Source organism: Jaculus jaculus, chromosome 2 (assembly GCF_020740685.1).
Source record: "Jaculus jaculus isolate mJacJac1 chromosome 2, mJacJac1.mat.Y.cur, whole genome shotgun sequence".
NCBI classification, from domain to species: domain Eukaryota; kingdom Metazoa; phylum Chordata; class Mammalia; order Rodentia; family Dipodidae; genus Jaculus; species Jaculus jaculus.
In genome coordinates, this window is record NC_059103.1 from 137,513,794 (window position 1) to 137,526,638 (window position 12,845).

Below are 12,845 nucleotides of genomic sequence, written 5' to 3' on the forward strand. Positions count from 1 at the left end.
GTGCAGCAGAGAGATAAACCACAGACCACTGCAAGCTCATTCTTGACTTACAACAAGAAACGAACCCCAGAGGCATGTACCACTTTGCATCTAGCTTTATGTGTGGTCCTAGAATTGGACCTGGGTTTGTAAACAAGTGCCTTTAACAGCTGAGTCACCTCTCCAGCACTGGCTTACAACTGGATGTCCTAGAAGCAGTGGGCTTAGGGCACATGGATTTAAGCAGATGATCAGTCATGAAGCAATGTGGTACCAATTATGGCAGATATCACAGTTCTCAACAGAAAGTGTGAATGTCATATATACATATTTTTTTCTGCGAAATCCAAGTTTTAACTGTTAGCAATTAAATAAGAAATTTAAGTGCTGTGAGAAACAAATCAGGGTTAGTGGCATCAACTTGCTACTAAGGCCTACTGGTTTTAAAATTCAAAGGCTCAACTTGAAAAATGTTAAAGTTGTAGCCTAATCTTTCCTTGGTGCTTATAGTAACATGGCATATGTAAAAATTTTAATAAGGCTTATGTAGACTGGGTAATAATGTTGTTTCAATGAAAATTTGTTAGTTACACTGTGGTTATGTGAGATATGTTTCTGCTTTCTTTATGGAAATAAAATGCTAAAATCTTTTGGGGGTTAAAAGACATTATCATTGCAAATTTCCTTCAAAAAATTCAGAAAGTCATGGGTTGGGGGGAACAAAGAAGTGAGGAAAAAGGAAGGGAGGGAGGAAGTAATAAAATGAAGTAAAATGCAATATAACATAACTAAGCTTGGTGCAATGAATAGTTTATATGAAAACTTGACTAAGACATAGCACCTATATACTTAAGCCAAAGGACTAAGAATTTAATTAAACACTGATCAGGTGTCATAAAGGTGTTTGCTTACAGATGTGGTTAATATTTATAGTCAGTTGATTAATGTATAGGAGAATCTTTATACTCGAGAAGGGCCTCATTTCAAAGAGCAAAATAGGATTTCCTGAAGCAGAAATCCTGTTTGTGAACTTCAGATTCAGCTTCTGCATAAGTTTTTAACCCTTTTGCCTGCTTTACATTTCAAACTTGTCAGCCCCATAATCACATGAGCATTGAAGTTTATATAAAGAGATTTAGATATAGGTTTTGTTGCCATGTTGCTGTAACAAATAGACAATAATTTTAAAGTGGCTTTGGAACCTGGGAATAGTAAAGACAGGAAGTTCCAAGGTTATACTGTAACAGAAAAAGCAGAGGCAGCACTGCAGAGACTGCTGGTAGAAATACAGATGTTAAATGAAACTCTGATGAATATTCAGAAGGATGTGAAATAAGTACACAGTAGGAAAAACTACTATCTTAAAGAATGTATGGTCAAAAGAGGATGCTGACAGAGATATGAATGTCACTAAGAGGTTCTGCAAATATCAAGGAAACCAAGAACATAAGATTGGATATGGAAACAAAACTGAGTCTTTGTGCTGTGCTGTGTTATTTATAAGTGATTTTAAGAGGGCTGGACATCCATATTTAGCTGAGAAGACTTTTAAGCAATGTTAAAGTTGCAGCCCAATTTTTCCTTGCTATTTATAGTAAAATGGGAGAAAAGGAGCCAAGAAAAGAACTTTCAAGCTAAAATATCAGCCTTCATGATTTAGGAAAATCTCAGCCTATGCAAGCTGCAAATAATATTAAACTTGTGAAATTCAATGTTAGAAAATAAAGCTCTGGAGGGAAGGCCAACCAACAAAGTAGCCGGACAAAAACAGAGCTTTTTTTTTTTTTTTTGCTGAGGACGCTGTATGACTAACAAGGTCCAATTGGCCATTTCAGAAGACGAAACTAAAAACAGAGGAAATTTATCCAGGAAAACACCTAGCTCATGTACAAAACTCATTTAAAAGGCATAGAGCCCCTTAACATACATGGGACAATAAAACTGATTTTGAGGCAAAGGCTGAAAGGGAGAAAAATGGGATGAAATAAAAGAACACTGTCAGACTTCTAGGATTTTACAGGCAAGAAACGAGTTAACAAGACTACTTGGCTATAAACAGGTGTTAACAGAAAGAAGAAAGAGAACTGGCTCAGAGGGAGGGGCCATGGGTCCAGAAGATGAAACCTCAAGCTACAGAAGCATTTATTCTCAGGCCTCAACAATGAATGGAATTTGCCCTGCTGGGTTTGGAACTTGCTGAATGCCAAGCTTTATTTTTTTTGGCGGGGGGGGGGGGGGGAATGGGTACACCAGGGCCTCTAGCCACTGCAAACAAACTCCAGATGTGTGCACCACCTTGTGTATCTGGCTTACATGGGTCCTGGGGAATTGAATCTGGGTCCTTTGGCTTTGCAGGCAAGCTCTTTAACCACTAAGCCATCTCTTCAGCCCCCAAGCATTCTTTTATTCCTTCCATTTTCTCCCTTGTGGAAGAAAAATGTCTATATTCTGTCTGTCCCATCATTATATTTGGGAAGCCCATAACATATTTCTAGGCTTATAGATGGAGATGAAGTTTGCCCTAGTTGCCAAACAGACCATACTTGCTCAGTGTCTTACCTATTCTTATAGATAAATATGACGAGATTTGGGACTTCTGTTTTGTTTTGTTTTTAGGTTTTTTGAGGTAGGGTCTCACTCTTGCCCAGGCTGACGTGGAATTTACTATGTAGTCTCAGGGTGGCCTCGAACTCATAGTGATCCTCCTACCTCTGCCTCCTGAGTGCTGGGATTAAAGGTGTGCGCCACCACGCCCAGCGAGATTTGAGACTTTTGATATTAAAAGATTTTGTTAAGATTCTGGACAGTGTTGATACTGCAATAAGTTGAGATTCTGGGGGACTTTAGAATGAAATGAAAGGATTTTTGCTCTTAGGACAAATATGTGTTTTGGGGTGCCAGAGAACAGGTTAGATTTAGGGTACACTCCAAATAACAATGCCCTCAGAAAAGTGAGGAGAAGGAAATCGTACACACATGCAGAAAAAAGGCCATGTTTAGATGGGAGGCAGAGATTGGAGCACACTATGCCTATAAGCCAAGGAATGTCAAAGGTTGCTAGGAGCTATTGGGAACTGAGAATGGCAAAGGATACTCTCTTATAGCCATCACAGGGAATGTAGCAGCCTGGTTGACTACTTGATTTTGGACTTCCAACCTTTAGAACTAAAGTCAAGTTTGTGGTAATTCAATACTGAATTAGGGGGGCTGGGGAGATGGCTCAGTGGTTAAGGTGCTTGCCTCAATATTGCACATAAGAAGCCAGTATATGTGTTGAAGGGCATATTGGATTTTCTTGCACTGTTTTTCCAACTTTTACGTAAGGTGAAATTATATCGAAGTGAAACATTTACATAAACCAAGGTCTAGGTGCTAGGAAAATGGCTCAGTGGATAAAGTGCCACTCAAACCTAAATACCTACCTAAGCTTCATCTTCAGACCCCATGTTAAAAAAAAAAAGGTCAGAAGTATGGTGGGCTTCTGTAATCTCAGCACTCTAAGAACAAGATGGGAGGTGGAGACTGGAGAATTTCCCTGCAGCTCAAGTGCAGGAAAAACAGGAACAGTAGAGAGAGATTGAGAGGAACCCTACCTCAAGCGAGGTAGAATGGCAAGGGCTGAACCAAAAGATGTCTTCTGACCTCCACATACGTGACTTGGCATGTGCTCACCTGCGCTCACACACACAAAAAAACCAAGATCCAACAGTATCTTCATATTGGTATGAAAATCTTTATGCAATCTAGTACCTGCCATTCAGAATCTTTGAAATCATTATACTCTATGACTTATAAAAAAGTTATTGGGGGAAGCTGGGGAGATGGCTCAGTGATTAAAGTCATTTGCTTACAAAGCCTGATGGCCTGGGTTCAAATATCCAGTACCCATGTAAAGCCAAATACAGAAAATTGGTGTATGCATCTGGAGTTTGTGTGCAGTGGTAGGAGACCCTGGCATGCCCATACTCTTTTTATCTTTCTGTCCCCTACCTCTTGTGCTTGCAAATAAAGAATAAAAAGTAATTTGGGGGAAGAGAAGAGGTGGGAGGGAGGGTTTTAACCAAAACTAGAGATGAATGGAAAAGCCATATAGAAACCTACTTCTTTGTTAGCTAATTGAAAAATATAATTAAAAGGAAAAAAGTTTGAGCAGAAGTACCCTGTATAGGTGAAAAATACGTCTTTCAGAAGCCATAGGTTATTAAAGGAAAAACCTACTGCCAGGGGTGGTATACCTTCTAGTGAGGGTCAGACAGGCCTCCAAATTAGACTACTGCCATTGCTTTGGTTGTCCATTAGAACTAGATGGTAAGACTCTATTGCTAGGGACACCACATACTTCAGTTTCAGGACATGGAAAAATGAAACTGAAACTAAGCTAGAAGGATCTTCTCTGCTGGCTAACTTTCATAGTGTCAAAATGTGCTATGGCCAGGCATGGTGGCACACACCTTTACCTTTAATTGCAGCATCTGGGAGGAGGATTACCCTGAGGTTCAAGGCCAGCCTGGGAATAGAGTGAGTTCCAGTCAGTTTGGGCTACAGTGAAACCCTACCTCAAACATAAAACAAAAAAAGCGCTACAGACTGTTGGGGGGAAAAGAGTCATCAATATTTTATCCAGCAGTGGACCCTGCATGCTACACAACTGATGAGCCAGGCAAAATGTACCCACTGATGCAATAGTGGCATGACTGCTATAGGAATAACCAATAGTAAGCAACTAACTAGATGTAAGGCGTGCTCTATGGGAGAGAATTCATGCTTTGTAACGAAAACCTAGTCAGAAGTCTATGGCTGGGAAGTCATGGACCCTAAGGGGAAGCTACTAGTGTTGTTTGGATAAATGGATATGTTGTACCCATCAAACTGCCCTCTAAGTATTTATGTTTATGCCCATAGATTAGTGCTACTTTCAACTTGGTCAGAGAAGTTTCTTTTTGTGGAGGGTGGTGATTACTGGGGAGGCTCTAAATTCATCAAAGTACTGAGAATAAGTGACTCTTGAATGCTCAGCCCTAAAAATGAGACACCTATGCCATCCCCTCCAAGGCTCAGGAAACATGGAAGTGAGCAGTGGCAAGAATGTAAGAGTCAGAGGATGGAGAGGAGTGTTGAGGAATGTTGTCTTCCAGGCATGACAAGGTTGCTGCGCTCATGAACTTACAAGAAGCTATGGCTACCTGCACAAGATTGAGCCCATCTACATTTTGTCATGAGCCATGAAGGGAATTCATGAAGCTCTTAACCCTCCCTGAGGAGCTATAGACAGTTAATGTTTTCTGGGGTAGGGGAGTCATATTCTTCAGTGGTATAGCTACTAGTAAGTTGCCCATGCTTGGTTAAATAACTCCCCTCTAAGGCTCATGCAAATCACCCTGATTTTACACACACACACACACACACACACACACACACACACACACACACACGACATCAAAGTGAAATTGGGGAAAAGGAATTTAGCAGCAGAGGGAGACAAGAGAAGTAATGAGGGGTGAATATGATCAAAATACATTATATACATGTATAAAGTAATAGGAAAAAACCCCAAGTTTTCAAAGATTTTTATTAATTTGAAAGAGAGAAAAAAAAATATGGGTGTGCCAGGGCCTCCAGCCACTGCAAACAAACTTCAGACACATGCACCACCTTGTGTATCTGGCTTATGTGGGTACTGGGGAAATCAAAGCTGGGTCCTTAGGCTTGCAGGCAAACTCTTTAACCACTAAGCCATCTCTCCAGCTCTCTCAAAAGAACAATTTTAAATAACCAGTTTATGACACTTAGACCCAATTAAATTGCTATATTTGAGATTCACTACCAGAAAATTTAACCCTGAGACTTCCATACAGTAAATTTATACCATCTTTTGAAGGGTTGGATTCATTTCTAGAGTTTGAATGTTGTATACATGTAAGAAACCCAGAAGCAAAATTAATGCTGAAACTCAATTCCAAATTAGGAGTATTAAAAAGTGGGATCTTTAAGAGGTCAATTGGCCATGAGGTGGTACCCAAATCGATAGGATGGAGATATCAAACAAAAGGTATGGAAGGTATCAACTAAGCTGTTTTCTGACCCTCTGCCTTCTGTCATGTGAGGAGGCAATAATAATAAGGCATCATTTTGCAAACAGAGAGTAGCCTTAATGAACCATCAAACTGCTGGGACCTTCCCAACCTCTAGAACTGTGAGAAAATAATGTGTATTATTTTGAAGGTACCAAGGATTAGGTATTTTGTTACAGAAGTAGGAAAAGACTAGGGCACTGATATAAGAGTTTAGTCCAAGGAAAAAATTACTTATAAATAATTTAAAATATGCTTTATTTACTTACCAACTGTTTTTCACTCACAGGAGATGGAGGAGGAGGAGCTGTTTCTCCAGAAGCAGGACGCCAAGTCAGGAGCCTTTAAAAGAGATAAAGCCATACCAGTCAGTAGAGTAAGAGGAAGGGCATACACCACAGGCAACATATTTTGAAATGGGCACACAAGATTTTTTTTTTTTAACCAAAAACATACTCTAAAGCCCAGCATGGTGGTGCACACCTTTAATCCCAGCACTCAGGAGGCAGAGGTAGGAAGTTTGCAAAGAATTGGAGGCTACCCTGAGACTACATAGTGAATTCCACAGTGAGACCCTACTGCAAAAACACCAAAACAAATAAACAAACATATTCTAGCCAGGTGTGGTAGCACATGTCTTTAATCCCAGCACTTGAGAAGCAGAGGTAGGACTGCCATGAGTTTGAGGCCAGCCTGAGACTACACAGTGAATTCCAGCTCAGCAAGGGCTAGGGCGAGACCCTATCTCAAAAAAGCAAATGTGAAAAAAATTGTTCTAGGGGTTAGAAGATGGATCAGTGGTTAAAGGCACTTGCTTGCAGAGCCTGTTAGTCCTGAAAATTAATTCCCAAGCTGCCTACATAAGCCAAAGGCAAAAATTTGTACAAGCACCTGATACTACTCATTTGTAAAGGCAAGAGTCCTTGACATGCATACACACACACACACACACACACACACACACACACACACACACACATATTCTACTCTACTATTAAAAAGCAATTTTCTGAAAGACAGTCAATAAAATTTAAAATATGCATTCCCAGAAAACAGTTAGGTAGCACTCAATATAATTAGAGAATAATCTGGTCAACAGTTTATAGTAAGATAAACTTCTGAAGGGCCAACAACTGTAAACCTGCTTTTACTAAATATGCCTTAGACATTAATAAAAGTGAGATTTAAAAAAATTCAAGACTTTTCAAAAATACATAGAATTATAACTAAAAAAAGTTAATTCATAGAACATTTTAATTTTTTTTTAAATATTTATTTTCAAACAGATGAGAGAGAGAGAGAAAATGGTCAACTAGGGAACTGAACCAGGGTTGATAGGTCTTACAGGTAAGCATCTTAAGTGATGAGCCATCAATCTACCCCCTTGATTTTATTTTTCATTGTTCAATGTTACTTTTCTTTTTAAAAAACAAAAATTATTTGCATGTGTGTGTGTGCGCGCATGCACGCATACGCTTACTTGCTGCTTGCTGAAAATGCACACTAGATGTCTGTACTTTTTGCATCAGGTTTATGTGTCTTGTGAATTGAACCTGGCCAGAAGACTTTGTAGGGAAGTATCTTTAGTTGCTGAGTCATGTTCCTAGCCCCAAGATGTTTTCTTAAAAAAATTAAAAAATGAAATGACTATACAGCCTGAGCCTAATTTACATGCTACTCTTATATAAATAAATATTTAAAAAGCATTAAATTTTCAAAAAGAAATTATCCTTAAAGTATTAAAAAATAAAATAAATCTCCTTTTGATTGAATCTTCAATTGAAAACTACCATTTGTTGTGATGTGCAACTAAGACCTTATAAAAGTTAGTAGAGTCATTACAATCCAAATTTTGGATAATCAGACTAAAGACTTTGGGTTTACAAAGAATTTAATTCATGTGTCTATTACAGTTTATTAAGAATTTCATTCGCAGTAAATCTGAATCCATTTCACACTTTCTAAAGATTTCCATAATGAGAAATCACTAGTTATTAAATTTTTACTCATGGACCACTTTGAAACTAAATATACAAAAGTGAACTGGAGTTGTATAAAATCTTCTTACGCATGTGGTATTGTGGTTTTGAAGATATCCAGGGTGCAGTTACATGTTTTATCCCAGATTTCTAGAGTAAATTTTTCACCATTCAGAATAACGACATTCTCTAAGCAGTTTGTACCAGATCGTGCTAATTGTTCATTATCTAGAAAAGAGAAGAGCAGTTCATTTTTGTATTACCAGGGTCATATGTAATACTTCATGTCACACAGTTGGTATAGACCTACCTTGTTGCACACACCAGTATAGCTGGGCAAAAATATCATCCAAAAGTACATCACTGAGTACTTCTAAATACTGGGTGAATACATCACATATTGCATAAAGTGCATGATTGCAGGTCGTTGTCATCCATTCAGCTTTCTGGAAAGAAAAGGGTCATTAAATGAAGGTCATACTATCCATGAACTACTAGAATTAAAGGGAAATATGGCCATATATTTAATGCATTATAGCTATTAATATTCCTTTTAGATCACTTACTTTCTTCTAGAACACTGCACTCACCTCAATTTAATGTCTACATTTGAAACAGCATAGCTTATTTTTGCATGAGAGGTTTTATTAGGAAACTATATAGTATCTTGATATAGTCATTATAATTATTGAAACAATATAAATTAAAATAATAGCAGCTAGAATATTACAGAATAGAAAAAAATAAAGAAAAATAATTTACCCAAGTAACTTAATCAGATTTAAAATTAAACCAATATTCCTAAAGTATGGTAACTTCAAAACTACACAAAGTATGAGTAATTTCATTTTTGTTCAAGCATATAAAGGATAATGGCAAAAGTACATATTTAGTATCACTATTCAGAATAATATGAGAAAATGTGAAGCTCTCTCCTTGGTGCCAGAAATACATGCTGTTTTTGTAGTAAAGTGCATTGGAACAAATAAAACAAATTACACTTTGTATTGTTTGCCAAATTCCGAATTCTTAAGGAATTAACTATTTAATTAAAGTTATTGCTATTTTATAGCTGTGACAACATCAAACTGTGGAAAGAAGCTGAAATTTTAACAAAAATGATGACAACAAAAAATAATTCATTAACTCGGTCCTATGTCCAAATGTGTTCTTAATTACAAAAGAAAATTATTATTTCTTACACATTAAAGAAAAATATCTTAGAGATTACTTTCTGTTCAATGTGTTTAATTTGAAATACTAAAACATATGGGGTACAAATATAAAGAACCTTTAAACTTAATTTTGCTAAGAAGTTTTGTGTTTTTAAATTTTGTATTCTCTTACCTCTGTCTGCTGTTCTGGCAATTTCATGTTGTCAAAGATTCTGAAAACAATTCTAAATAAATCCTGCCACCAGTGTTTTTCATAGGTGTGGCCATATGTTTTCATTATCTCAAACATGACTGTTAAACCCCTAAAATGACAAAACATAATCAGAAAAGCAACAATATAAAAAAAAGTCGCAAAACCAGGAACAGTTTAAAATTGGTTTCTAATACATAATATTGAATTTTAAGATATTTAAAGTTGTAAAACAATAGGTTTCTTTAGGATTTAAATTCAGGGGAAAAAATCTCATTATTTCTTTATTTTGCCTTCCTCTACTAACACTACATCAGCACTTAAAACCTGTATATAGGGGCTGGAGAGATGGCTTAGTCATCCTATACTTTTTTATTGTGAAGTGTTTTGATTAATACATCTGAAAAGAATGCATATACAAAGAAATGAGACATGAGAAAGCATTGGTTCAACACTAAAGAATCTACATGAATTAGGATTTGGAGAAGGTAGAGATTACCTAAACATTTAAAAAAATTGGAAACTGCAAACAAAGTAACCTGATAAAATCCCTATTAACACTTATAAAGAGTCATAAGACTCTTGCCATGATTTTTATTAAACTAGAGAGCTTTAGCCAGTTGCTCAAGGGTTCCTCATATGCATGACAGAAAAAAAGGGATACCCTTGACTGGTCCCCATATTGGTTAAGTACATCCTATACTTTTGATTACTAAATTGAAAGGGTCATTTAATAATGTATGCAAAGTATCTGTTAAGAAATTATTAAACCTACCATAAGTTCATTCTTATCTTTTAAAAAAGTCTCTTCTAAGTATCTTCCCATCTTTTAAGGCAAATTATTTGGATGTATAACTTTTGTCAGTTTTTTAAATTATTAAAGTAACCAAATTTATGCTAAATCGATGGTTAAAATTTAATGAAAGGATAACTCTCTCCTCCTCCAACAATACCCATCAAAATAAAATTTAGAGTTATAGCCTAAGGAACTTTTCAGTTTTTCCTTTCCTTTCTTTTTTTTATTTTTATTTTTTTTTTTTTTTGAGGTAAGGTCTCACTCTAGCCTAGGCTGACTTAAAATTTACTATGTAGTCTCAGGTTGGCCTTGAACTCACAATGGCCCTCCTACCTTCTCCCATGTGCTGGGGTATTACTCTAGCCCAGTGTGGTGGCTTGATTCAGGTGTCCCCCATAAACTTAGGTGTTCTGAATGCTAAGTTCCCAGCTGATGGAGATCTGGGAATTAATGCCTCCTGGATAGAGTCTATTGTTGGGGGTGGGCTTATGGGTGTTATAGTAAGTTCCCCCGTCCCAGTGTTTGGCACACTCTACTGTTGCTATGGTCCACCTTATGTTGGGCAGGGGGTGATGTCCACCCTCTGCTCATGTCGTCATTTTCCCTACTATGATGGAGCTTTCCCCTTGAGCCTGTAAGCCAAAATAAACCTCTTTTTCCCAAAAGCTGCTCTTGGTCAGGTGATTTCTGCAAGCAATGTGAACCTGACTGCAACATGCAGGCTGACTTGGAATTTACTATGTAGTCTCAGGTTGGCTTTGAACTCACAATGGCCCTCCTACCTTCTCTCATTTGCTGGTATTAAAGGGGTGACCACCATGCCTGGCAACTTTTCAGTTTTTTTTTTTTTTGTTGTTGTTTGTTTGTTTTTTTTGGTTTTTGGAGGTAGGGTCTCACTGTAGCCCAGGCTGACCTGAAATTCACTTATTAGTCTCAGGGTGGGTGGCCTTGAACTCATAGCGATCCTCCTACCTCTGCCTCCTGAGTGCTGGGATTAAAGGCATGCACCACCACACCCGGCTCCCAACTTTTCAGTTCTTAATGCTCTATTTGTTATTACAGAAAATTTAATGAAATGAGTAATCTGAAATAGGACTCAGACTATAAGGGATTTTCCATAAAGTTTAGCAATCACAAGAATAGCATAAAACGTTTTATTTGGGACGGGGAAGTGTTGCACAAGCATGAATGTTATGAGAAACTGAGGCTCACAGAACTGACATCAGAGACTGAGTAGAGAATCAGGGTGAAAGTTTATTTTCATGCCAGTGTGCATCAAGGGGGAATCTCTCAAAGCCTGGACCCTGATTTTTGGTGGTTCAGAGATTATGTGCCTTATCTTGAACTACTCTTGTTATTGTTAAGTCTCAGAGGCCAGCACCATGGCCTAGTGCCAGAGACCTTGAGTTTATGACAGGCAAGTTTTACAAAAACAGAAAATTGGTCAGTTAGCAGACAGATGCCTGCAGTTGTATGAAGGAGATAAAAAGGAAATATAAGATTATTTGCAGTATGGGACAGGAGCTGTAATACAGATAGGGCCTTGAAACAATAAAAAAATTAGTGTTGGAAGTAACCAGCCCAAGCCTATATGATATAGCACATGACCAATAGAAAAGTCTATACAGTACAGAATGTAACTCTGGGGCAGAAGCTTCTAAATCTCCTTACACAAATTTCCACTGAACTCAAGTGAGAGACACTTGCCCAGTAAAATAAAGAGGAAAGCAATCAAGGAAGATACTCTACGTCAGCCTCTGGCTTCACACAAACCACGTATATGTGGGGGGGGGGGGGAATAAAAAAACATTTTGTTTTTAACTTGGTTAATTTTTTGACAGTAGACCTGATAACAACTTAAGATGCAAGATACCCATCAATTCAAAGGTCTAGCCATGTTAGTAGAGTAGCCAACACATCATGACTAACAAATTATTAAAACTCAGTATTCGCCAGGCATGGTGGTGCACGCCTTTAATCCCAGCACTCGGGAGGCCGAGGTAGGAGGATCGCCATGAGCTCAAGGCCACCCTGAGACGACAGAATGAATTCCAGGTCAGCCTGGACCAGAGTGAGACACTACCTCGAAAAACCAAACCAAACCAAACCAAACCAACCCAAAAAAACTCAGTATTCCTCATGATGGTGCACACCACACTTACATCCCAGCACCTGGGAGAATGACATAGGAAGATCTCACAACTGAGTCAGCCTGGGCTCTTCAATGAGACCTTTTCTAAAAAACAAACAAAAAGAATCTCCCCCAACCCCAAATTCAATTCTCTTTTCCAACCTTTATTTATTTAAAAGTTTATTTGACAGAGGATCCTGTAATTGCTTGGATCCATAATACATGTGTTCATATTAGGAAACATAGGTGCTATTGTACGTTAAGGAAAGAAAAACCATCAGCCAGTTTTGTTCAGTCATGGATGCGATTTTCCTACCTTGCCCCAGGAGTTGTATTTGGCTAGTTACTATAGGCCGGGCATGTTAGCACATGCCTTTAATCCCAACACATGGTAAGCAGAGGTAAGAAGATCACCATGAGTTCAAGGCCACCCTAAGACTACACAGTGAATTCCAGGTTAGCCTGGGCAAGAGGAGACCCTACCTCAAAAAAAGATAAGAAAAACTGAAAAGTTACTTTGGCTA

At 37.9% G+C, this 12,845-nt stretch overlaps 1 protein-coding gene across 2 annotated transcripts in view; it reads right to left on the reverse strand.

The window, feature by feature from the left end:
• The window catches only part of Arfgef1 (ADP ribosylation factor guanine nucleotide exchange factor 1), a 142,841-nt gene that overhangs the window by 12,805 nt on the left and 117,191 nt on the right, over positions 1–12,845 (reverse strand). For both annotated transcript variants that reach the window (XM_004653303.2, XM_045142827.1), the window contains exons 30-33: positions 9,377–9,506; positions 8,340–8,475; positions 8,119–8,257; positions 6,320–6,392 (exon numbers count right to left, since the gene is read on the reverse strand). In XM_004653303.2, the coding sequence (XP_004653360.1) occupies positions 6,320–6,392; positions 8,119–8,257; positions 8,340–8,475; positions 9,377–9,506 (478 nt within the window). The remainder of the gene's footprint in view (positions 1–6,319; positions 6,393–8,118; positions 8,258–8,339; positions 8,476–9,376; positions 9,507–12,845) is intronic.